This window comes from Lacerta agilis, chromosome 6 (genome assembly GCF_009819535.1).
Source record: "Lacerta agilis isolate rLacAgi1 chromosome 6, rLacAgi1.pri, whole genome shotgun sequence".
Classification (NCBI taxonomy): Eukaryota; Metazoa; Chordata; class Lepidosauria; order Squamata; family Lacertidae; genus Lacerta; species Lacerta agilis.
Genome location: NC_046317.1, coordinates 7,776,576 through 7,803,498, shown reverse-complemented (window position 1 = coordinate 7,803,498; position 26,923 = coordinate 7,776,576). Strand labels below are relative to the sequence as shown.

General features: G+C 43.5%; 1 protein-coding gene across 1 annotated transcript; it reads left to right on the top strand.

Moving 5' to 3' along the window:
• Positions 1-291: 291 nt before the first annotated feature.
• METTL11B (methyltransferase like 11B) lies at positions 292-26,660 on the top strand. Its single transcript, XM_033151001.1, has 4 exons — positions 292-516; positions 12,620-12,795; positions 23,224-23,473; positions 26,126-26,660. The coding sequence occupies exons 1-4, from the start codon at positions 363-365 to the stop codon at positions 26,413-26,415; spliced, it is 870 nt and encodes a 289-aa protein (XP_033006892.1). The 5' UTR covers positions 292-362; the 3' UTR covers positions 26,416-26,660.
• The last annotated feature ends 263 nt before the right edge of the window (positions 26,661-26,923 follow it).

The window sequence follows — 26,923 nt, the reverse complement described above, 5'->3', positions numbered from 1 at the left end:
TTAGGAAACAACAGTGCTAAGGGGTTCAGGAGTAGCCATGGGACAATGTTTCAGTCCCTTTCAAGAGGAAGCTAACGAGTTTTAAGGTGAGAGGTAAAGTGACCTATCTAAGAGCAGATATACTTTTTCCCTGTCTAAGCAATCTGGCTTTTTATCACTTCCCAGCACCTGCTAGGGCGGGAGCATGACACTTCAGGGATTATTCTGAGCAAGTGTCAGGAGACTCAGGCAGACAGACAGACAGCCACATATAGAGTGACAGAGATGGACGGTGGTTTAAATGACACCGCCGGAGCCCTCTGAGAGGGCAGACAGGTCCCACTTGGCACCCAGGCAACTTCCTCCAGAAAATCCTGAACAGCATGGAGTATAAGGGGGCCCATTTAGCCTTTAAATCACGCTGGCACAAGACAGATGAGGAACTCTGTCGACACAGCATGTCCTTCATCCTCCACAAGGCAATTCGGAACGATTTTTTCCAGAGTTATCTCTACCTTCTGGAGCGGCTGCCTTTGGGTGAGTAAGCTGAAAAGCAGCAGCAGTGTTGAGTGGCTTGCCAGGGTATGTTTGGCTTCTGAAATTAAGAGCAGGCCGGGGTTTTGGACCTCTGCCCTGGAAGCCCCACCCTCTTTTCATATTGGTTGAAAAGTTTCCACAGAGGTGAAATCAATCAATTTATTTGCTCCTGAAATACTCGTCTGCAGTCATCTTTAAATGTGATATGGATGGCAGTCGACCGGCAAAATAAATCTTGGCAGTACGTCTCCAAATGTTTAATTATTGCTGAAGGAAGCATCTGTAAGCTCCATTAGTCAATGCCACCGACCAGTTGTTAATGGCCTGATTGCATATTAAAAATCGATAGTGGGCCACCCCCAGAATCCATCACCAAGGTTTGACCAGGTTCCCTTTCCCTTGCCTGCTTCTGTCTCTTGCATGCCCCTATAGTTGCAGGTTGTGTTAGAAAGGTATGGGTACAGCCTGCTTTAGTACTATGTACTCTATGGAAGCAGGTGGCACTGTGGATTAAACCACTGAGCCTAGGGCTTGCTGATCAGAAGGTCGGCGGTTCGAATCCCCATGACGGGGTGAGCTCCCGTTGCTCGGTCCCAGCTCCTGCCCACCTAGCAGTTCGAAAGCACGTCAAAGTGCAAGTAGATAAATTGGTACCGCTCCGGCGGGAAGGTAACCGGCGTTTCCATGCGCTGCTCTGGTTCGCCAGAAGCGGCTTTGTCATGCTGGCCACATGACCCGGAAGCTGTACGCCGGCTCCCTCGGCCATTAATGGAGATGGAGCGCCACAACCCCAGAGTCGGACATGACTGGACCCAATGGTCAGGGGTCCCTTTACCTTTACTCTATGTACTCTATGTAGTACTATGAGTCAGTGGGTTGGTTCACACATAACACTAAGGGCCCGTCCACATTTTTGTTTGCCTTTTATTTCCCCCCAGGAAAGCCAGCAGTTTAGCACTGAATCGGAACAAACAGCAACTGGGTTTTCCGCAGATGATCCGTATGTGCTGATTTAGCACGAAAAAGCTTATTTTTCCATGGGAAAGCAGCACGGCAAAGGGAAAACTAATTGGAAACAATTCTAGAAAGCAGGGGGCAAGCAGAAAACTGCCTCAGACCCATGGTTTCTATGCATGGGACGAGCCCTAAGTCAAACTCTTGGCTTAGAGCAAAAATACCACAAGCCTGAAGGTCCCCAGAGAGGAGATTGCAGTTGCTGCGCTTCTCCAGCCCTTACGCCGCTATGAGCTAAGCCATGGTTTGGCTTCCAATGTCATCCGAATCTGGGCTTGTAATTTGCTTCCTTCAGACAAACAGAACAAACTTTGGTTACAGTTCATGGCTTGCCTCGTGCAAGACAGACCACAAGGTTTGGATAACACACTATGCCAAACCATGGCTTAGCTGGCAACAGTGCAGCACCAGGAGAAGCAAAATCTCCCCGGGGACCTATCGGTACTTGCCCACATATTCATGCTAAACCATGATTTGCCTTAGTGTGTCATATGGACCAGGTCAGCCAGTAACCCCAGGAAGAAAAGAGAATTTGCAGAGATCAGTCCTCAGGGTCTCTTCCCACTCTACAGTTCTATGATCCTGCTGTGTCTTGTGTTTGAAATTCACTTGTATGCTGCTCGGTTTTAAGATCTGCTAATGTACACAGGGTAAACTGTTACTAGAGCAAAGGGAATGTGCGAGACCAGCAGCAGTGGGAGAAGACTAAGACTAAGATAAAACTTTATTTGCATCAGCCGATGGCCACGGCAACAACAAAACATTACAATATACACAGAAAAAAAAGGAAATTTAGTATAAGAGCACAGTTTAGGGTCCTGAATCAACAGTCAGATAGTTGCCCTTATTCTGATTGCCCCTGCTAAGAACCTAGCAACCTTTGAGCAGTGGGAGAAGCTAAGAGGTGATACTGGACTCAGCTACATTGGCAAAGCAAAGAAAAAGTACTTTCTATGCGTTGCTTATGCATTCTAACACTGTGACACCAGATGGCGCTGTGGAGTTCCGTTTTTGCCAACCCGATTTCTCATACAAAGTTTAAAACGCATTTAATTGAAATGCTTCTTGGGTGTGTGTAGATCCAGCCACTGTCAGTTCCCATGTGTCCCCCAGCATTTTTGAAAGTCCATGGCTAATGCTGATACATAAAGAATCATAGAAATGTAGAGTTGGAAAGGACCCCAAGGGTCATCCATTCCAACCTCCTGCAATACAGGAATCTCAACTAAAGCAAACAAGACAGATGACAGACTCTCAAAGTGTCCCTATGTTCCAGGGACATCCCTGATTTAGAGAAGCCATCCCGGTTTCTGATTTGATCCCAGAATGTCACACTTTTCCTTAGGATGTCCCTATTTTCATTGATGGAATGTTGGTGGGTATGAAGTTATCTGACCTCTGAGCTGTCTGAAGGCAATCCTGTACAGAGAAGGATTTAAAAAAATGTTTTATTATGTTTTATATATGTTGGAAGCTGCCCAGTAAGATGCGTGGGGTTTAAATAGTAAAATTATCATGGAATGGGATGTCCTTATTTTCACTGGAGAATGTTGGAGGGTATGAGATGGCCTTCCAACCTCTGCTTAAAAACCTCCAAGGAAGGAGAGTCCACAACCTTCGAAGGAATCTGTCCCACATTCAAACAGTTCTTACTGTCAGAAAGTTTTTTCCCTGATGTTTAGTCCTTCCTTGCAATTTGAAGCTATTGGCTTGTGTCCTACCCTACAGCGCAGGAGAAAACAAGCTTGCTCCATCTTCCATGTGACAGCCCTTGAGATACATGGCTATCGATCTCCTCTCAGTCTCCTCTTTTCCAGGCTAAACATACGCAGCTCTCTCAATCATTCTTCATAAGGCTTGGTTTCCAGACCCTTGATCATCTTGGTCCTCCTCCTCTGTACATGTTCCAGCTTGTCCACATCCTTCTTAAAATGTTGGGCCAAAATTGGACACAAAACCAGAGCTGTCAACCTTCCTTTTTTGCATTGGGAAACAGCCATAGCTGTCAACTTTCCCTTTTTTGCAATGGGAAATGGCGCTGGAATAAGGGAATTTCCCACAAAAAAGGGAAAGTTGACAGCTATGCACAGGACTCCCAAGTGTGGTCTGACCAATGCAGAATAGAGAGGTATGGAAGGTTGGCGGTTCGGTCCCTGCTCCTGCCAACCTAGCAGTTTGAAAGCACGTCAAAGTTCAAGTAGATAAATAGGTATCAGTCCGGCGGGAAGGTAAACCGTGTTTCCGTGCGCCGCTCTGGTTCACCAGAAGCGGCTTAGTCATGCTGGCCACATGACCTGGAAGCTGTATGTGAGATGAGCACCACAACCCCAGAGTCGTCTGCGACTGGACCTAACGGTCAGGGGTCCCTTTATGACTTCCCTTGGTCTGGACTACTGTCTGGATGCATTTGTTGCTGCTGCGTATACCTGTAGTAGCATTGACTGGGGTACACAGTGTCCCGCAGGGTCTACAATCAAGACACATATCCTATTTGGGACCCCCAGTTTGCATGGACCCACACCACTGTTCTAGTGGTACCTACTACATCCATTAAAGTTCCGTTTTCTTACATACTTTAATGTATTTTCTTACATATTTTAATGTATTTGATTTTTGTTGGAAGCTGCCCAGAGTGGCTGGGGAAATCCAGCCAGATGGGCGGGGTACTAATAATAATAATAATAATAATAATAATAATAATAATAATAATAATCTGGGAGAAGGACTAGATGCATTGTCTAGCAAAAATGTTTAACACATTTGCGGAGAAACCCCTGTGGTGCAAGATCTTGTGAAGCTAAACACCCAGGCGCTTGGTTGCAATAGCTGTCACATACCTCTTAAAAATCTGAAGCACAGTAAGCACAGAACTGTCATTCACGCAGCGATCATGAAGCAAGCAAAGGAGAAACGTCATATGCCAAACAATTTTTAACAATAACTAGAACACCAGATTTGTATTCAGCCGGGCTGGAGACTGGGGGTAGTTGTCTCAATTTGAAGGCAGACATGTCACTTCACGAACAGTGGGCAACCTTGTCACTGTCCTCCAAACCCACTTACTTCTTTCCTTTGTTCTGGGATGAGCTTTGAAGCAGGTGACAGGGGTGGGTGAGTGGGTGGGCTGCAGTTCTGCAGGTTTACAGCATGACTCCTCTTTCGTGTCAGCAGAAATCTGCATGTCTTGGGCATCCTAGTATTGCCTGAGGCTTACGATATCGCCAACTGCCAAAGTAGTTTTGCAGCCTTTAAAAAAAAAAAAAATTGTTTGAAAGATAAACGTTTACAGTGGTACCTCAGGTTACAGATGCTTCAGGTTACAGACTCCTTTAACCCAGAAATAGTACCTCAGGTTAAGAACTTTACCTCAGGATGAGAACAGAAATCGTGCTCTGGCAGCACAGCAGCAGCGAGAGGCCCCATTAGCTAAAGTGGTGCTTCAGGTTAAGAACAGTTTCAGGTTAAGAACGGATCTCCAGAACTAATTAAGTTCTTAACCCGAGGTACCACTGTATATACAAAATAAATAAGCATGTGTTGCTTTAAAAATAATTTTATAAGATGGTAAAAGGTAAAGGACCCCTGGACGGTTAAGTCCAGTCAAAGGCGACTATGGGGTTGCGGCGCATGTTTACATTTCCAACATACATCTGACATTTTGGTATTCATCCTAGCTATCTTAACTGGTGTCAAATACCATCTGTAAACCATTTTCATTATATTTTCTCTTAAGCTATGACAAGCAGTAAATTTAATACCTTTTTGCCACAATCTCTCCCAGTCATCCATCATAATATTATGTCCTACATCTTTCGCCCAATCTATCATTGACGATTTAACCAGTTCATCTTTCGTATGCCACTCTAGCAAAAGATTATACATTTTGGAAAGGTTTTTAAAGTTCGATTCTATCAGTTCTGTTTCCAGTTTTGATTTTTCTACTTGGAAACCAACTTTTTTGTCCATTTTAAATGTTTCATATACCTGATGATAATGCAGCCAGTCGGGGACCTGGCTTTTCACTTGATCGTAGCTTTTTAGCTTAAAAGAGTCCCCTTCCTGCTGCAATATGTCCATATATCTCAACCAATTTGCAGACATGTTCGGTCTCTTATAGGCTTTGGCCTCCACTGGAGAAATCCATCTAGGGGTCTTTCTCTCTAACAAGTCTTTATATCTAATCCAAACCTGATACAAGGATTTTCTAACTATATGCGACTTAAAAGTTCTGTGGATCTTAACCTTGTCATACCAAAGGTATGCATGCCAGCCAAACATATTATCATATCCTTCCAAGTCCAATACATCAACGTTCTCTAGTTTAAACCAATCCTTTAGCCAGCAAAAGGCCGCTGCTTCAAAGTAAAGTCTTAAGTCCGGCAGGGCAAAGCCTCCTCTCTCTTTAGAGTCTGTTAGAATCTTAAACTTGATTCTTGGCTTTTTGCCCTGCCATATAAACTTTGATAAGTCCTTTTGCCATTTCTTAAAACAATCCAGTTTGTCCAAAATTGGTATGGCTTGGAATAAAAACAGCATCCTTGGTAGGACATTCATTTTTATCACGGCAATTCTTCCCATTAACGACAATTTCAATCTTGTCCATATCTCCATGTCTTTCTTTATTTCCATCCACAGTTTTTCGTAGTTGTCCTTGTACAGGTTCAAATTCTTGGTTGTGAGATTGATACCTAGATATTTTACTGTTTTGACAAAATTGAGGCCAGTGCCTTCCTGTATTCTTTGAATTTGTTCTGCACTCAAATTTTTTCCTAAGACTTTGGTTTTCTGCTTGTTTAATTTGAAACCAGCTACAAGTCCAAATTGTTCAATTATTTCCAAGGCTCTGGGGACACTGCTTTCCGGTTCCTGCAGGGATAACATCAGATCGTCTGCGAAGGCGCGTAGTTTGTATTCTTTCTCTCCCACACGAATTCCTTTTATCTGTTTGTCCTTTCGTATCATATTTAGGAGGACTTCCAGGACCGTAATAAAAAGTAAAGGGGAGATAGGGCACCCTTGTCTTGTTCCCTTTTCAACTTCAAACTCCTCCGATATCACACTGTTTACTATTACTTTAGCTCTTTGTTCTGTGTAGATGGCCTTAATGCCATTCAAGAATTTTTCTCCAACTCCCATCCTTTCCAAATTCTTTTTCATAAATGTCCAAGAAACTTTATCAAATGCTTTCTCTGCATCAACAAACAGTAGTGCCGCATCTGTGTTTATGTTTCTCTCCAGTTTTTCTAAAATGTCCACAATAATTCTCGTGTTGTTACTAATTTGTCTTCCTGGTAAGAAACCTGCTTGATCTCTGTGTATATAATCTTTCAACACTCTTTTCAGCCTTGTAGCCAATACATTTGCAAAAATTTTATAATCCACATTCAAAAGGGATATTGGACGGTAATTTTTCATTTGAGTCTTATCAGTATCTGGTTTTGGAATCAGTGTGATAAAGGCTTCTTTCCACGTCTCTGGTGCCCTATCTCCTTCTAGTATTTTGTTGCAAATTTCTCTTAGCGGCTGCGATAGCCAGTCTTTCAATGCCTTATAATATTTTGCTGTTAATCCATCCGGTCCTGGAGCCTTCCCTAATTGCATGTTGTTTATTGCATCTTCTATCTCCTGTGTCGATATTGGGTGGTTGAGTGTGGCTAATTTTTCCTCTGGGACTTTTTGCAATCCGTTCTTTTCCAGAAATCGGTCTATTTCTGCTTCATCTATCTTCTCCTCCTTGTACAGTTGCTTGTAGAATCTTTGAAAACACCATCTGATTTCCTCCGGCTTCTCCACATTTTTTCCATTTACTACCAAAGTATTGATGACATTTGCCTTTTGTCTTTTCTTCAATTGCCAAGCTAGTAGTTTTCCACACTTGTTAGCCGATTCAAATGTTCTTTGTTTCATCATTTTCACTTTCCATTCAATGTCCTGATTCATTATATTAGCATATTGGGATTGCAAGTATTTGATTTCTTTTTGGATTTTAACACATCTGGGATGTCCTCTTAATTCTTTTTCCTTTTCTTTGATTGATTTCAACAATCTCTCCATTTCTGCATTTTGTTGTCTCTTCTTTTTTGCTTTTTCACTAATGAGAAATCCCCTCATTACAGCTTTACTTGCATCCCAGGCAATTCTTTTCTCCACTTCGGAACTCCAATTTATCTGAAAGTATTCTTTCATCTTTTTTGCCGCTCTTTCTACTAGCTTGGTGTCTCTCATCAAAGCGTCATCCATTCTCCATCTAAAAGAATCCTTGGAAATCATTTTTAAATTTAACTGTACCGGATTGTGATCTGAAAGAGTTTTAGGACCAATTTCTGCCTTTTGTATTTTTGGAGCCAATTCATTCGAAATCCAAATATAATCTATCCTCGACCATGACTGCTGAGATTCACTAAAATAAGTTGCCTCTGTATCTGTAGGGTTTTTTAATCTCCAAGAGTCCACCAAATTCAAATTATCCGCCATTTCGAAAAAAGTCTTTGGGAGTTTCCCATCATTCGTTAATTTGGTTCTTTGAGATCTGTCCATTAATGTGGAAACTGCACCATTAAAGTCTCCAAGGCAAACTAATTTATAATCCAAATAGTCCAACAGCAGATCATGTATTTTCTTATAAAAAATTGACTTTCCATCATTTGGTGCATAAAGTCCCAGAATCAAAAGTTTTTCGCCTTGTATATTAATTTCAATTGCGATGTATCTCCCTTCTTCATCTTTAAAAAGCTGTCTTGGGCTATATTTCTCCTTTGCATATATCACTACTCCTCTCTTCTTGACCTTGTCCGATGATATAAACTCTTGGCCTAATTTTTTGTTCTGTAGTAATCTTCTATGACGTCGGGCTATGTGGGTTTCCTGTAAACATATTATATCCAAATTCTTCTTTTCTATGCTGTAAAACACTCTGCGTCTCTTTGGTCTCTGATTCAATCCCCGGACATTCCATGTCATTAACTTGAGCGCCATTTTCCTTTCTTTAATCTTCTCCTCCAGTTGCTTCTCCTTTCTTGTCTTTCTCTGGATCCTGGCTTGGACCTGGTAAACTTGGTAGTCCCGGCGGTGATGGAAATTCCGCTGGGAACCTGTAGAATTGTGCTGGGTCGAGTGGTGTGCCTTTAAATTGTTCCAGATGCTTGTCCAAAAACTTTTGCTTCTCCGCCAAGGATCTTATTCTTATCTTTTTTCCTTCAAACGTAAATGCCAGGCCTTCTGGAAATTCCCAACTGAAGGGAATTTTTCTTTTTCTAAGCTCAGTTGCCAAGTCGTTGTAAGGAACTCTTTTGTCCAGGAAAAATCTGGGGATGTCCTTATAAAAAATTACTTTATTCTGCTCTACCACCAGGTTGTTTCTATAGTGCAGGTCCAGAAAAAAGTCCCTATCGTGTCGATCGTGTAACACAATCAAACAGTCACTAACTGTTTTGTTACTTTTCTTTCCTCTGGAACCTCTTGGACCAAATCTGAAGGCCTTCACTATGCGCGCTGAGACGTTAACTTCTTCTACCTCCCAAAATCCTGAAAATAGCTTCACAATATATGCTTTTAGGTCTTCCCCTTCTAATTCTGGAAGACCCCTTAGACGGATGTTGCCCTCTCTCTGATGTAGTTGCAGAAAAGCGAGAGACTCTTCAACAGTTCTCTGTCGTGTTCCAATATTCTCTATCTGCTCCAAATCTAAATTGTCCAATTTTTCCTCCACCTTTTTTATTTTTTCCTTGACCACTTTAATTTCCTCTGAGTCCTTTTTCAGGGTGGTCACCTCCTGCCCAATCCTATTAATTTCTTCTCTGTTCTTCCTTACATTCTCCTCAATTTGCCCAATTGATTTTTCCAGGGTCTGCGTAGAATTTTTAATATCAGCTTTTATGTCAGCTTGTAATTTTTCTATTGCTGAGTTCACTGCTGTATTTCCTGATGAAACTTGATCTTGTGTTTGCTTCAACCCTTCAGTAACGCTTTTCAATCCTGCTGCAATTTCTGCCACACTAACAACCAATTTCTCCATTTGTTCCTGTAGAGTTAGGGAAACAGAGCCTCTTTTTTGTGCAGAGCTAGCACCAGTTGTTTTTGATCTAGTGTCCATCTCCTGTGGGCTCTGCAATTGTAATCTCAAGGTCACTCCAGTTGCTGTGGTAACAATCTCAGACATTCACAGCAGAAGGCCAACAGTCCCAAAAGTAAACACCAGGTGGCCAGCAGCTCAGTTCTGAGAACAAAGAGACTGCTGAGCCAGGAGCCCACACCAGTCCCAAAAATCCAGCTTTTAGGCAAAGAGTTTAAATTTTTCAGAATATAAATTCCTTAAAGCCAAGAAGGGTTTATTTTCATATAGCCCAAGTCAGTAACAGTTCCTAACTTGCAGTGTTACCACCAAAGTCCATAAAGTAACTTGTATCTGGTTACAAAAAAGTCAAAATGTCTCCACTGGTAAACAGTCACTGAAACACCAACAAAGAAAAAATGGCAACAATGTATCACAGCCCGCTACTGACCCGGAATCCTAATCCAGAGGGTGAGGGGCATCTTCTTTTGCCATATCAACTGTTTTTAAGTCTTTAAACATCCTTTAAGCAACTTTTAATCAACTTTTAAAAAGTTTGGCAGAGTTCGCAAAACTTTCCCGTTAGTCGCGGCTTTGATCTTTTAGCGCTACCAAGCTTGCGCAAACAGTTCAAAGGGAACAGGCTTCCTTTTGCAATTTCCTCTGCAAGCAGTGCTCTTTAAACTTGTAAAATAATCCAATTCTTTAACTTACAGAGTTCTTTGGAAGTTTCTGTGTAGGAAGTGCCGGGTGCTCAGGTCTGGCGGGATCGCTGCTTTGATCCTCCGCAGGCAGTCGCTTCTTCAGTCCCGTGCTGGGGCTCCGCTCGCCTGGTTTTCCCTCTTACGAGGGTCAATCAGAAGCGGAGACAGCACGTCTGGGACCCACGAAGCCGTCGGTCCACGGGACGCTCTTCCCGTGGCTTTAAGGGACCCGTGGCGCAGGCACGGAAATCCCTATCGCCTAGCGGAGGACGGAGCCGTCGGACTCCCGTCCGCCATTGACTCGGCACCTAACCGGAAGCCAGATGCTATTTCCTTTCCGCAGGTCATATGTGGCTTATATATGTGCCAGGAGACAGAAAGAGAAGCTCCCAAAATTGCACAGCAACCATTACAGCCCAGTCCCCACAACCAGGGGATCATCTGCCATTGTTTGTTTCCATTTGCAAAATTGTTTGAGGCAGAGGATGCAAAAATAAATCGCCAGGGGGTGTAAAAACAACCCCAGGTCTGACCTGTGCTGAGTTCAGCACTCACTTGCAGCATACATCTCTCAGGCATAACATAAATGTGTAATGGATTAAAGGTTTAATAGTATCCGCTCAGCAGTTGTCTTAAGCAGGTGATGACAAGGAGGGCTGGGAACATTGCTTTTGTTGGAAGGAGCAACAGCGCAGGCATGTTGTTTAGATGAAACTTAAGAGCCCTATTCTCACAGTCTGCCTTGCTGTGAATTATTCCCATTACATTTTCTTGATGCTTGCAAGGGATGTCGTCATTGTTAAACTGTGCAGTCCTACACTTCTGGATTTGCTGTCAGTAGCAAATGTTAAAGAAAACAAAACTGTAAATGACCAAATTAAGAGTGTATTTTAGTCTTTCTCACAATGTATGTGTTAGCAAAATCACTTGAATAAGGCAGAGGGATTCCAGAGAGGAAAGTAATCCTGATAACATTTTACTGAGGAAATTGAACACAAAAGTATGGAATCGGAGGAGAAAGGAACAGAGAGGCTTTCTCTTTCTTAATTTAAACCTTGTACAAAGCAGGGAGACATACAACCAAAACACAGAGGGAAAATTCCCTCAAAACTACATAGCCAATCAGAGTACATGCTACCTCAGTGAAGATCAGACCACTCTGCCACTCTACCAAACAACAATCTACCCTTTCCTCTTGATTAGCTCACTCACCAACAACAAAATTAACCCATATAACATCACAACACAACACAAGGTAAAGGTAAAGGGACCCCTGACCATTAGGTCCAGTCGTGTCTGACTCTGGTGTTGCGGCGCTCATCTCGCGTTACTGGCTGAGGGAGCCGGCGTACAGCTTCTGGGTCATGTGGCCAGCATGACTAAGCCGATTCTGGTGAACCAGAGCAGTGCACGGAAACATCGTTTACCTTCCCGCCGGAGCGGTACCAATTTATCTACTTGCACTTTGACGTGCTTTTGAACTGCTAGGTGGGCAGGAGCTGGGACCGAGCAACGGGAGCTCACCCCGTCGTAGGGATTCGAACCGCCGACCTTCTGATCAGCAAGCCCTGATCAGTGCTGTGGGTTAAACCACAGAGCCACCTGGGTCCCTTCCAACATAACATAACATAACATAACATAACATAACATAACATAACATAACATAACATAAAACATAACACAAAACAACTGCTGTTGTACTTCCAACAATATGTATCACGGCAAGTGACTTTTGTTAATGCAGAAGAAAACCCAGAAGATAATGCAATTGTACTGGCAGGCAATGTAGATTTTATGAATTACATAACAGAAAATGGCAGCTGTAGTCTCTGCATATGTTACTTGTACCGGGCAAGCATGATGAAAAGGGAGTTTTATGAAAAGGGAGGTCCTGCATCAAGGAGCCTTCCCTATGCATGAGACTCCTTGTTTGCCCGCATTTGAACGTTATTTAGCTGTTAATCTTTATTTTCATCGGAGAAATGTTGGAGGGTGTGACACAGACACCAATACCTCAAGGAGTGCCTCTCCTCACCTGAACTAACCCAGACCTGGAGCCATGCCCAGGTGGGTGGCAGCAAGATCCTTTCGATTCTGCAGCCACAGCCGCCAGAAAAGTTGCAAAGGCACGCAAGGATGCCCCTCTCTATCCTTTCCAGATCTGCCTCCCCCCAGCCCCAGCTCTCTGCAACCTGCCGCTTGAGGCAATTGATTCATTGAGGCTAATGGTTGGGCCGGCTCAGCTGCCTTCTAACAAGAAGTAATTATATTAAAAAAAATCAGTTTATACAACTGGGAAAGTCCACACGCAGTTATTGCTTTTGTCTCTTGGCAGTCAAACTTTATGCTCTGACAAGCGAAGTCATCAACGGTGAGATGCAGTTCTACGCCAGAGCCAAACATTTCTACAAAGAGGTGCCAGCATCGGAAGAAGGCATGATGGGGGATTTCATCGAGTTGTCCAACACAGATATTGAGTCCTCCAGGGAATTCCTTAAGAATTTTATAGGGGTGAGTTGTGCCTGTCTTCGAAGTTCACATCTCTTGTTATAAACCCTTTTGGATTTATCATTATGCCCCCATTTTGTGCAAGAGAAATATGGAGCCAGTGTGGTGTAGTGGTTAAGAGCGGTAGACTCGTAATCTGGTGAACCAGGTTCGCGTCTCCACTCCTCCACATGCAGCTGCTGGGTGACCTTGGGCTAGTCACACTTCTCTGAAGTCTCTCAGCCCCACTCACCTCACAGAGTGTTTGTTGGGGGAGGAAGGGAAAGGAGAATGTTAGCCGCTTTGAGACTCCTTTAGGTAGTGATAAAGCGGGATATCAAATCCAAACTCTTCTTCTTCTTCTTCTTCTTCTTCTTCTTCTTCTTCTTCTTCTTCTTCTTCTTCTTCTTCTTCTTCGAGGGTTGTGTGTGTAAACGTCTTTGAGGGGAAATAGCCCACAAATTTGAAACTTGCCTTTGGAAGTGTGTTGCTCAAATCCAGTCGGCCCTTGTGAGAAGAATTCGGCCTTAACTGGCTGTATACGTATTCGCTGAGGGTAAGGACAGGAAATGACATTTTTTCCAATGACAAGATATTTCAATGGCTCCTTGCAAGAAAGCAGCGACAGCTTTTGTACATTTGTTCCGGTCAGCCATGACAATCTGCAACTCTTTTATCTCAGAGACTCGAACTGGTTGTACGTTTTCCTGGGTAGCAGTTTTATGTTCCTTCAGTGCGCTTCTAATGCCTTCCACCAGGTGTGGCAATGCATTAATATAATTCGGCTGCCCTGAGATATCTGACTGTCAGCATTTCGTTAATTTTTAAAGAAGGAATAGACCTATAGGAAGGGAAAACAACTTTGGAGGGGGAAAAAACCAACACCACAAAGCCTGGGACTCATTTAAGGAGAAGTTAAACAGACTGGAAAGATGTATCTCAGACAACCAGTTGATTTATTTATGTATTTTATTACAGTTCTCAATTGCCTTTCTGCAAAAAATTAGCCCCCAAAGCAATGTACGAAACCAATAAAAGACATTTAAGCAAACCAAATTTAAAACCAATTAGAAATACACTGCAGAATAGAAATCAACCCATGCTGAATATAAAGGCGATTTTTAAAATGACAACTGGAAACATGCACACAGATGACAGTGTCGAAATTCTCCCATTGTCTGGCAGAGCAGCCCCTCAATGTCGATGGACTCTCGACTTGCATTAGCCCCAGCCAGGAATGCATAATATGCTCAGCAACATTTGGAGGGCCACACAGGTTTGCCGCCGCAGCCTCTGCTGTGCCTTCCTCCCTGTGTAAGTGCCTGGAATCCCTGAAATCTCACACCGCTTGGAGACAGGGGTGGCATGTCTCAATATAAAAAAGTTAGTCGCTTGAAAATAACAAAACTTTTCTGAGAAGATGTCAAAAGGTCCTAACCTACAAAATCAATCAGAAATATCTGAAATAATAATAATTTAGTTGTAGAGGTTTGTAACTCCTCAGTGGCGTTGGAGCCAGAACAAGGATTAAGTGTAATAAATTCTACTTCAGGGCTGTTTAAACAGCTCTCAAGTGGTACTTAATCCTTTCACTCAGTCACCGTGCTCACTGTGACTTTTAGCAACGATCAAACTGTTCGTTCAGTGACTTGAAAGCAGTCACATTTATATGGTTGCTTGTACAGCAAAAAGTTAAAAATTTAATCAACCCAAAATTCCAAAGAGCTACTCATCTACATGTTTAGATTTTGTTCTCATGCTGTGTTGTCATTTCATGATTCCTTAGAGCCAAGTCACATCTGGCACCAGCCATGAAATATGGATGGCTTTCATGAACGGAGCCTTCTCACACATAGCCTCCAGTTCATGCTCAAGGTAAAAGCTAGCATAGGGACCAAGTGACCAAACCAGGAAGCCAATGGTTTTTATTATTCTTCCCATTGCCAGGAATTTGCTTTGTGATCTTAAGCAAGCCGTACACTCAGCTTCAACTACCCAATCTGTGAGATAGGGGTAATAATTCACACCTACCTTTAGGGATAGATGGATGGATGGATGGATGGATGGATGGATGGATGGATGGATGGATAGATGGATGGATGGATGGATGGATGGATGGATGGATGGATAGATGGATGGATGGATGGATGGATGGATGTGTTGGCCAATTTCTGTTTCTCTGAGTTTCTCGTTTTACCAGCCTTCAGTCCACTTCTCCACATTCCCACATCAGTTTATGGGGTGGGGGTGGGGAGAATTCATTAGCATTTTTGTGCAGATTTCTCCAATATACACATTTGTGTGCAATTTTGTTTACTATATACATGTTCCCAAAGCAATTTTCCTTAATATGCATGCTTGTATGTTATTTTAACTAACACACTTTGCCCTAGCGTGTGCATTATTATTATTATTTTTAACACATTGCTTGGCCAGGGAACTGCACTACAAAGATTCAGAGAAGTGCAAATATTGAAGGACGGTTGTGTTTTGGCCCAAACATTGTTTCAGAAAATGGAGATTAGGTTGTTGTTGTTGTTTAGTCGTATGGACCAGAGCATGCCAGGCACTCCCGTCTTCCACTGCCTCCCGCAGTTTGGTCAGACTCATGTTGATAGCTTCGAGATCACTGTCCTACCATCTCTTCCTTTGTCGTCCCCTTCTCCTTGTGCCCTCCATCTTTCCCAACATCAGGGTCTTTTCCAGGGCGTCTTCTCTTCTCATGAGGTGGCTAAAGTACTGGAGCCTCAGCTTTAGGATCTGTCTTTCCAATGAGCACTCAGGGCTGATCTACTTCAGAAAGGATAGGTTTGATCTTCTTGCAGTCCATGGGACTCTCAAGAGTCTCCTCCAGCACCATAATTCAAAAGCATCAATTCTTCGGCGATCAGCCTTCTTTATGGTCCAGCTCTCACTTCCATACATCACTACTGGGAAAACCATAGCTTTAACTATACGGACCTTTGTCAGCAAGGTGATGTCTCCGCTTTTTAAGATGCTGTCTAGGTTTGTCATTGCTTTCCTCCCAAGAAGCAGGCGTCTTTTAATTTCGTGACTGCTGTCACCATCTGCAGTGATTATGGAGCCCAAGAAAGTAAAATCTCTCACTGCCTCCATTTGTTCCCATTCTATTTGCCAGGAGGTGATGGGACCAGTGGCCATGATCTTAGCTTTTTTGATGCTGAGCTTCAGACCATATTTTGCGCTCTCCTCTTTCACCCTCATTAAAAGGTTCTTTAATTCCTCCTTCTCTTTAAATGAGAACTAAATCAAATTTCTCCTCCATCCCTCACCTACATTGCAGTGATGTTTTCAAAAAGATAACATACATGAAGAACTTTGTGAATTAGAATGTGCTATATAAATACGAAATATAATTATCACGATTCTCTGTTAGAGGACAGAGGGTGCTCAGTTCAGACTGCCCTTCCTTTCCTGTGTACAACCTACGTGCCAGGTTTGTATGTGAGTTTAGCTCTAAGTTTTAATAAAGCTCTGTCTCCAAAACTGACAGCAGTTTCCCTTTGAAACTTGTGACATAAAGCATGGGTACAATCTATGGATGGTCTCTCACCCAGTAACATGAACCATGAGCACCAGGAATGAGTTAAGTCTTAATTCATTATTGGCAGAGGTGTCGTGTGTATTTTTGGAGCTTGGCATAAGGTTCAAGGAGAATATGACTGAGAGCTACCCTAAATGAATGGGAACCAAGGAACTTGAAACCTCTGGTGAAGATTTCATAGTCCTATCACATGGCTGAAATAGGTGGCAACAAATCTATGATTCTATGATACGCTAGACAATAATGTCCTAGATCAGGGGTCAGCAAACTCTTTCAGCAGGGGGCCGGTCCACTGTCCCTCAGACCTTGTGGGGGGCCGGACTGTATTTTGAAAAAAAAAAAAAAGAACAAATTCCTATGCCCCACAAATAACCCAGAGATGCATTTTAAATAAAAGGACACATTCTACTCATGTAAAAACACGCTGATTCCCGGACTGCTCGCGGGCCGCATTTAGAAGGCGATTGGGCCGCATCTGGCCCCTGGGCCTTAGTTTGGGGACCCCCGTCCTAGATCCTGTTGAGTACATACAGTGGTACCTTGGGTTACAGACGCTTCAGGTTACAGACCCCGCTAACCCAGAAATAGTACCTCGGGTTAAGAACTTTGCTTCAGGATGAGAACGGAAATTGCGCAGCGGCAGTGGGAGGCCCATTAGCTAAAGTGGTACCTCAGGTTAAGAACAGTTTCAGGTTAAGAACGGACCTCCAGAACAAATTAAGTTCTTAACCTGAGGTACCACTGTATTGCTAAATAGATTACGCGCTTATCCGCAATTCCTCTTGTCCAGCTGCTTCCCCCCACACCACCCCCCACTGGAGGGCACAGGGAGCACTGTTTAGCATTCATTGAGAGCAAATGGCAATTTGGGTTTTCTTCATGGATAGGATTTTGTTGCCAACTCATTTTGTAAGACCATAATGGGCTCTTGAGCTCTTGAGTGGTGGATTCAGGAACACGAAGAGGCAAAACACCATGCAGGGTTCAGCAGGATTTATTTTGAGTTGCATATGCAAAGCAAAAGGCACAATCCAAAAGTTGGACTGAGCACTGAGAGACTGGCGCGTATTCCTTATAAAGATAATACAGAAACCGAAAATAGAAACCGAAAATTGGCTCAAGGTTCACATGTTCCCTAGGAGGGTAACCTCCCAAAGCCTCCCCAGTCTGGGAATGTGTACCTGGCGAGCTTTGAATGTACTTGGCAGGCTTCCCAGAAATATAGCAACATAAGCAACAACAGTCCCCTATTGTATGCTGAAGGTTGAACCTATTCATAAGGCATGTGTGTGTCTAATCAGCAAGAAAGCATAACTTCAGTTAACCGGCAATAATACTTATTGCATTAGATAGGAAATACAAAGGCATAAATCAATAATACCCATGCAAGGGGATGAGTCTACTAACTAGGAAATACCTTACATCTTAATGGACTGAATATAATGTTAATACAGGTGGCAGGAGCCAACTCCAGCTGCATTCCTCCCGGCTGTTCAGAAAGCGCATGCATCCCGTCCAAGGCTGAGAGCCCCCCCTTGCTCACACAACTCAGAGCTGCCCCTCTCCCAAAGACCCATAGGAACAATACACAAATATAAATCAATACATACCAATACATGTAAGGATACACAACTCCAACAAGCCTGATGCCTCCAGTATGATCAATCAACAAGACCAGCTCTTAAGCCCATTAAAGGCTAACCACAATTAATATTAACGGCACATTCCTTAAAAGGGGCTTTCCGTCCCCCTCTCTCGTGATGGTGTTTCTATGGTAACAGCCAAGGTGCTATTTCTGTATTAACAGGCCATTGTTTTAATTCCAGATCGTGCACCGTTATCTTTACCTTGAAGCTGCTGGCTAGTTTTGGCTGATTTCCCAGAAATAGTTGAAGAAGCAACATTAGGCACATTCCTTTGTCTCTCTTAATATTACAGAAAAATACAGAAAATATATTAATGCACAAATGCTGTGAATGATACACAAATAGACAAGCTTAGAAAGCAATTAAGGCATTCATAATCAATATGGGATATTTAGCTATTTGAACTGTCCCCTTCAATTTGTACTAGTAGAAAACCTTCTCTTCTATGTCTGACAGTGAGCTGCCTTTACATTCTGTCTGACAAAGTTCGGTAAAAACTTGAAAATTTGCAAACTCATTACACTAATAGGAGCTGTTCCAAATATTACCAATATTGTATTGCTGGTTCGGTTTAAGATGCTAATATTACAAATAGGGAACTTTATCATTACTGCAAAATAACATAACCTAATAAATGCATAATAATAATAATAATAATAATAATAATAATAATAATAATATGCTGCCCATATGACTGCGTTGCCCCAGTATCCCAGTATCAACTATTAGAAACTTCCCAGAACAGGGCTGCCTTCAGATGTTTTCTAAAAGTCAAATAAACAACTGTTTGAAATCTGATGGTAGGGAGTTCCACAGGGCGGGTGCCACTACCGAGAAGGCCCTCTACCTGATTCCCTGTATAGCTTCACTTCTCTCAGCGAAGGAACTGCCAGAAGGCGCTCAGATCTGGACATCAGTGTCCAGGCTGGACAATGGAGGTGGAGATGCTCCTTCAGGTACACAGGACCAAAGCCATTTAGGGCTTTAAAGGTCAGCACCAACACTTTGATTTGTGCTTGGAAACGTACTAGGGGCCAGTGTAGATCCTTTGGGACCAGTGTTATATGGTCATGGTGGCTGTTGCCAATCATGTGTAACTGCTGCATTCTGGATTAGTTGTAGTTTCTGAGCCACCTTCAAAGGTAGCCCCACGTAGAGCACATTGCAGTAGTTCAAGCGAGAGATAACCAGAGCATGTTCCACTCTAGCGAGATGGTGTATGGGCAGGTAGGGTCTCAGCCTGCGTACCAGATGGAGCTGGTAGACAGCCGCCCTGGACACAGAATTAACCTGCGCCTCCGTGGACAGATGTGAGTCCAAAGTGACTCCCAGGCTGCACACCTGGTCCTTCAGGGGCACAGTTGTCCCATTCAGGACCAGGGAGTCCCCCACACCTGCCCGCCCCTATCCCCCCCCAAACAGTACTTCTGTCTTGTCAGGATTTAACCTCAGTCCATTAACCACCATCCAAATGCTTACACTACTAGATAAAGTTTTGTGGCTGTCTGAGCAGGATTGCAGTAAATATCAATTATTCCTAATTCATATTCATTTTCTTTAGTGTACCGGTAAGTTAATGGAATTTAAAACAACAATGGCAACTGGTCCTCCTGCCTTTAATCCCTTCCCAGTTTCCCAGAGTCCCAACTCTATACTGCATATCATAAATGTAAATGAAAAAATGAAAAAAAATGTCTATTCAGTGAGTGTGCTTAAGTGTAAATTAAAATGACTCCACGTGCTCTGTTACTCAGATGGATTTGCATGCTTACTCAGTTGCATTCATAACACCTGAAATTTCTTGTGTCCCTGAAATTCGTCATAGGATGTTATACAAAATGCTCTGCTTTGTGAATATAATTGGAAGTGTGGAAACAAGTGGGAATAGGCAAAATCAGAGTTTACCAAATGCCTCCCTCTCCCCGCATAGGCTCCTCGAAAATTGCTGAGGGTCTTTGTAGCCATTGTCATGTGTGACAGATGCCCTGTGAGTTTTGACTGGTCTTTTAAAATTGCTTTCCATTTGTTCATATGGTGTTTTATGGTATTGCAACAACTTGAACTTGGTAGGATTCACACTGAATGATCCCCGCTGCTGTGCTTGCAGCACAGAACAGTCGAGGAGGTGGCGCCTGTGTGTGTTCTCCATAAGTGTGTGCATGCAAAGTGCGTACACCCACTTTTGGTGGCACCCTCCACTGGTGTGCAGCTCTTCGTTTTTTGTTGTTTTTTTTAAAGAGAATTTATTATATTTCAGGAACAACAGAAAGAAAAACAAAATACAAAATACAAAATACAAAATACAAACACTACAACTAAACAACAAAAACTAAAAACACCAAAAATACAACAACAACAACAAAAAAAATCCTAAGCATCCTTATACTTATTTAATTCTTACTTAATAGACTTCCTCCCATCTTCTATGCTGCGTTCATTACAAATTTACTTTAGTAACTTTATAACAACTTTAAATCATCATTCACAATTAATCCATACCTTATTTATCTATCATCTTATCTCTAGCTTTAACAACTTATATCATTCCTATACACCTTAACAATTCTAGCAATTATATCCTACTTTTACTAAACATAATCTATTCTGTTGCCATTAATTCAACTGATTTCCAATTCAAATCTCTATCTTTTCGCATTTTTTCATATAATCTCTAAATTTCTTCCAATCTTCTTGCACCGCTTCCTCTCTCTGGTCTCGGAGTTTCGCGGTCAGTTCAGCGAGTTCCATGTATTCAATCAACTTCATCTGCCATTCTTCCACTGTCGGTAAATTTTTACTTTTCCAATTCTTCGCTATTAAAATCCTAGCAGCTGTTGTGGCATACATAAAAAAATGTTTTATCTCTATTGGGAATCTCATGGTTGACAATGCCCAGCAGGAAGGCCTCTGGTTTCTTAACAAATGTGTTTTTTAACACTTTTTTAAGCTCGTTATAGATTTTCTCCCAGAATTCCTTTAACTTTGGGCACGTCCACCACATATGATAAAAGGTACCTTCTACTTTTTTACATTTCCAACATTCATTACTCACTCCATGATACATCTTAGCTAATTTCACAGGTGTCAAATACCATCTATACATCATTTTCATAATATTTTCTCTCAGAACATTACACGCCGTAAATCTGATACCTTGCTTCCACAGTCTTTCCCAGCTCTTCGATTGAACAGGTTAGCCACTCCTGAGTTAGAGACTTTGTGTACTTCCAAAATGGGATTTTGTCCTAAAGCTATATATTCAAAACAGCCGGTCGTTTCGACAGTTGTTGCCTCTGGCATGAAAACCACCTGTTATACCTAGCAGCTCGAAAGCATGCCAAAAAATTGCAAGTAGATAAATAGGTACCACTCCGGCAGGAAGGTAAACGGCGTTTCCATTCGCTGCTCTGGTTCGCCAGAAGCGGCTTAGTCATGCTGGCCACATGACCCGCAAAAACTGTCTGTGGACAAACGCCGGCTCCCTCGGCCTGTAAAGCGAGATGAGCACCGCAACCCCAGAGTCGTCTGCGACTGGATTTAACTCTCAGGGGTACTTTACCTTTTTTAATACCTGCCTGAGGATTTGACATCTGCTCCCATGACACCTGTGCGAGAACTAAGGACTCTTCTTCTTCTCCTCCTTCTAAAAGCAAATTAAAAAGCAAATTAAAGTGTGTTGCATGCTTATGTTGAGGACGGTACCACCAGCAGAGCAAAGTGGGGGCAGAATGCCCACTGAGCTTATTCTACAATTACTCTTTGCAACCAGGGATATTTATAGCTATGACACTGTCTGTTTGCCCCTGGTTTGACCTTAATAATCTGCTGAATTAATCACTGAAGCACAGCCCAAGCAGAAATGGCATATGGGCACCTGACATGATTTACCACTATTAGTAATGTTAGAGGGAGACTATTTAGAGCCAAATTCTGCCCTGGGATAGCTCCTATATATGTGGCGCCAGGGGTTGGGAAGGGAGTCTAACTTAATCGCTCCTGTGGTATCGTGGAGTGACGGGGAAGGCTTTCCATGTGAATCTGTTGTTATTCTATACAACCCCACAGGGTCAATCAGGGGTGCCAGCTATAGGGGGCGGAAAGGGTTTCAACCCCCTTGAATAAGGCATGGGGAAAGTGTTAAGTAGTGGGTGGACACAGCAGACAACACAGTGATTTCCAAACAGCTCTTGTTTATTCTCAGGCTGGAACAGAAGTGAGCTGAAGGCCTCAGCAGCCTGCTTATATAGAACTCAGCTACAAAGCAACAGCAACAACTTTCTGTAGTTACCCAATCCCTGAACGTCACTTTTCAATCCCTCATTTGCATGTGCGGACCTGAGTGAAAACTGCAGCAGAATGAGCTATATACACACACCCCTAGTGGCCTAGGGTGAGAACTTCAATACATAACAGAAAGTATATAATGTATCTGAAAAATTATTGCAAAAAATTACACACATTAGTGGGATTGGCAGAAACCTTTTAGTAAAAAAAACTGAATTACCTATTGATTAAGGCTTTATAATAATTGGAATTTTTGAGAAGATGCAGCGGGGAAATAGTAACATAAGGATCCATAAATGGTGGGGGGAGGGGAAGGAAGTCAAAGGGGATACGTCATGGGTAGGCAAACAAAGGCCCGGGGGCCAGATCCAGCCCAATCGCCTTCTAAATCTGGCCTGCGAACGGTCCTGGAGTCAGCGTGTTTTTACATGAGTAGAATGTGTCCTTTTATTTAAAATGCGTCTCTGGGTTATTTGTGGGACCTGCCTGGTGTTTTTACATGAGTAGAATGTGTCCTTTTATTTAAAATGCATCTCTGGGTTATTTGCGGGGCACAGGAATTCGTTCATTTATATATATATATGTTTTCAAAATATAGTCCAGCCCCCCACAAGGTCTGAGGGACAGTGGACCGGCCCCCTGCTGAAAAAGTTTGCTGACCCCTGTGATACGTTGTTTGTACTGTATTCTGTTCCTTTTTGTCTTTTGCTTTCCGCTTATTGTTTGTAAAATAGAAAATGCAAAAACAATTTATTTGGGTTTTTAAAAAAGAAAAGAAAAAGGAAAGGGTTTTGTATCTGTTGTGAATGCATTGGGCAATCCACTGTTTCTCTTCCTTGCCTCTTTCAACAATAACAGAAGGATAAGACTGGCCTTGCGAGATTTCCGCAAGGTTTACTGAGGTAATGAATGTGAGAGGTCAGAGCGCTCAAGCGTTGTTTTTCGTGTTCTCCGCAGGGGCCTGGCAAAGCGGGCACCGACTTCGCTCTTGACTGCGGCTCGGGAATTGGGAGGGTGAGCAAACATGTCCTTCTTCCCTTATTCGAGCACGTGGAGCTGGTAGACATGATGGATGTTTTCCTGACAGAAGCTCAGAACTACTTGCAGGGCCAGGGAGAAAAAGTCGACATGTACTATTGCTGCAGCCTCCAGGAATTCACGCCAATGCCAAGAAAATATGACGTCATCTGGATCCAGTGGGTTTCAGGTCAGTTCCGCCATTTTCTCCCCCCATGTAAAAACGAGTGAGCCAGAGAAGCTATGGGAAGGGCACATAACTGGTCGTGTTCGCGAGTGACACAGGTTATGCAGCAGCGAGGGGCTGTCCACGCTTCTGCTTTTCCTGTGCCTAGAACACATGGGTCAAAGTGGTTTTCTGCTTGTCCTGTTGTCTGCTTTCTAAGCATGGGTAGGAGCACTTCGCTGCTTTCCTCCCCAAAACATGCTCTTTAGTGCTGAATTGGAACAAATGGCAATCCGCCACTGTTTGTTCTGATTCAGATGAGGTAGGTTAGGGAGATGGATAATAATAATAATAATAATAATAATAATAATAATAATAATAATAATAATAATAATAATTTATTTCTAGCCCGTCCATCTGGCTGGGTTTCCATCAGTCATTAAAAATATCAGTCATTAAAAACAGTCCAAGGCTGCCTTCAGATGTCTTCTAAATGTCATATAGTTGTTTATTTCTTTGACATCTGATGGGAGGGCGTTCCACAGGGCGGGCACCACTACCAAGAAGGCCCTCTGCCTGGTTTCCTGTAACTTCGCTTCTCGCAGTGAGGGAACCAGTAGAAGACCCTTGGATGAGGACCTCAGTGTCCGGGCTGAACATGGGAGTGGAGATGCTGCTCCAGGTATACTGGGCTAAGCCCATTTAGGGCTTTAAAGGATAGCACCAACACTTTGAATTGTGCTCAGAAAAGTAAGGTGATGGTAAAGGGACCCCTGACCATTAGGTCTAGTCGTGTCCGACTCTGGGGTTGCGGCGCTCATCTCGCGTTACTGGCCGAGGGAGCCGGCGTACAGCTTCCGGGTGATGTGGCCAGCATGACTAAGCCACTTCTGGCGAACCAGAGCAGCGCACGGAAATGCTGTTTAGCTTCCCGACGGAGCGGTACCTATTTATCTACTTGCACTTTGACGTGCTTTCGAACTGCTAGGTGGGCAGGAGCTGGGACCGAGCAATGGGAGCTCACCCCGTCGCGGGGATTCGAACCGCCGACCTTCTGATCAACAAGCCCTAGGCTCTGTGGTTTAAACCACAGCGCCACCTGGGTCCCGCTCGGAAAAGTACTGGAAGCCAATATAGGTCTTTCAAGTCCGGTGTTATGTGGTCTTGGCGGCAGCTCCCAGTCACCAGTCTAGCTGCTGCATTCTGGATTAATTGTAGTTTCTGGGTCACCTTCAAAGGTAGCCCCACATAGAGTGTGTTGCAGTAGTTGAAGCGGGAGATAACCAGAGCATGCATCACTCTGGCAAGACTGTCCACGGGCAGATAGGGTCTCAGCCTGCATACCAGATGGAGCTGGTAGACAGCTGCCTTGGACACAGAATTGAGTTGCACCTCCATGGACAGCTGTGAGTCCAAAATGACTCCCAGGCTGCGCACCTGCTCCTTCAGGGGCACAGTTGCCCCATTCAGGATCAAGGAGTCCCCCCCACCCACCCGCCCCCTGTCCCCCAAGAACAGTACTTCTGTCTTGTCAGGATTCAACCTCAATCTGTTAGCTGCCATCCATCCTCCAACTGCCTCCAGGAACTCACACAGGACCTTCACTGCCTCCACTTGAAAGATTTGAAAGAGAGGTAGAGCAGGGTTCACTGGGCAAACTTAGGTGTGAATAAGCCCTAGGCGTCAGTGGACCAAATGTCCCCCGGCTACCTCTCTCCATCTTTCCTCATACCTTGTACAGACAATGGCCACACACTGCATCACAGGCTGCAGGTACAGAACCAAGGCCTACTGAACAAGGGTCTGTATCTAGAAGATCCAACTCAGTGCACTTGGTATAAGGCACCCTTCCCATTTTCCTAACAAAACTCCCTGGGTAGTCAGTGCTTACAGCACAGGGATGTGGTCCAATACTGCCCTCCACATTTCTCTCACTAGGTCACACCCCTTGGCAACCCTTTTCTGGGCCTACCTCCAATGTATTTGTCTCCTTGGAATATATCCTTGAACTGCAAAGTTTTACATGGGGACAGCCTTGCTTTTTCTGTCCAATTCCTCTGGAGAGCAACAGAATGCCATCGAGACCCATTGCTCCAAAGGGGACTTGCTCTATGAACATTCAAAATATGTAGTAGCAAGGAACCATGAATACTAGCTGCTTAGAATGTGGGTCACTGGATACCCTATTTTAGAAGTTTTTTTAATGAAAAATTGGGGGGGGGGGGGAGACACAGGATAGTTGCGAACCTTGAATCACCTCATAATTTCTTAGTCCCATTTCATCTGAGATCTGGGATGGACCAGAATTTACATGTCCATCCGTCCCTAACCAAAGTGTTCCAAAGTGAAGCAGTTGTGGAGTTTACAGAATATTAAGTATAGTTACTTGTTAGGCGTTCCTGGATGGTGCTAAGCAAGGGTGTGAGTGCAATGTACTCCTCTGATAACTAGTTTGCCCCCTGCTCTCGCCCCCCCCCCCAGAAATCAGAGATGTAATGCAATGCTCCCCCCCCAAAAATAATTACTTTGTCCCTATTCTGTCTCTTGTGGCAATGTTGTACAAAATTTGCAGTAATAAATATTGCATCTACACCTTAAAGAACTTCATACTGTTGCAAGGCTGAAGCCGCTGTTCCAATGAGAAGTATAGCCCTGTTCTGTTTTGACCTCCTGTAGGAAACCTGACAGATAAGGATTTACTGGGGTTTTTCATTCGCTGCCAGGATGGTTTGAAGGAGAACGGCGTCATTATCCTGAAGGACAACGTGGCACGGGAGGGCTGTGTCCTCGACCCGTTGGACAGCAGTGTCATCCGAGATCTGAACATCCTCAGCAGTCTTATTGAAAAGAGCGGTCTCACCATCGTGAGACGGGAAAAGCAAGAGGGCTTCCCTGAGCAGTGTGTACCAATCTGGATGATAGCCATGCAGAAGAATCCTATCCATATGAGAAATGGGATGTTGTAAGGGCCATTGACATAGGGCTGGGATTCAGGGCAACAGAGTAGGGGGAATCGAAGTAGTGTTTCCAGACTGGATTTCTCGTCGTAAAACAGCAGCAGCACTGCACTGCCATGTTTTTCCTCTTCAGTTTCAACGGTTTTCGGAGCTCAGAAGAATGGTTGCCATTCTTTTTAATGCAATGGGTGTAGAGGACCCATCAAACAGCTATCCTAACCTATGCAGTCTGATAACAGACTGGGATAGCATCTACTCTATTTCCGACTCTGTCATTTGCCTCTCTTGTCTTGAAATCAACTCTTTATTACGTTAACCCTTCTGTTAACCCTTCTGCCGACCTTCCGACCAGCAAGCCCTAGGCTCTGTGGTTTAGAGAGAGACCACAGCGCCACAGCTGCTTTAACTCACCTCAAATGTGGAAACCTAAAGTATGCATCTTGAATCCCTCCAGCGAAACATGGCATTTTGGAGGTGTCAGGAGAAACCCTCATGACGTGTGAAATGTCAGGTCAGA

Bases quoted from the DNA above. Each gene is read 5' to 3' on its own strand.
- METTL11B (XM_033151001.1), top strand. From the start codon at position 363: ATGGAGTATAAGGGGGCCCATTTAGCCTTTAAATCACGCTGGCACAAG. The intron at 12,796-23,223 runs GTGAGTTGTGCC...TGTTCTCCGCAG, and splicing joins TCCTTAAGAATTTTATAGGG to GGGCCTGGCAAAGCGGGCAC. The intron at 23,474-26,125 runs GTCAGTTCCGCC...GACCTCCTGTAG, and splicing joins CTGGATCCAGTGGGTTTCAG to GAAACCTGACAGATAAGGAT.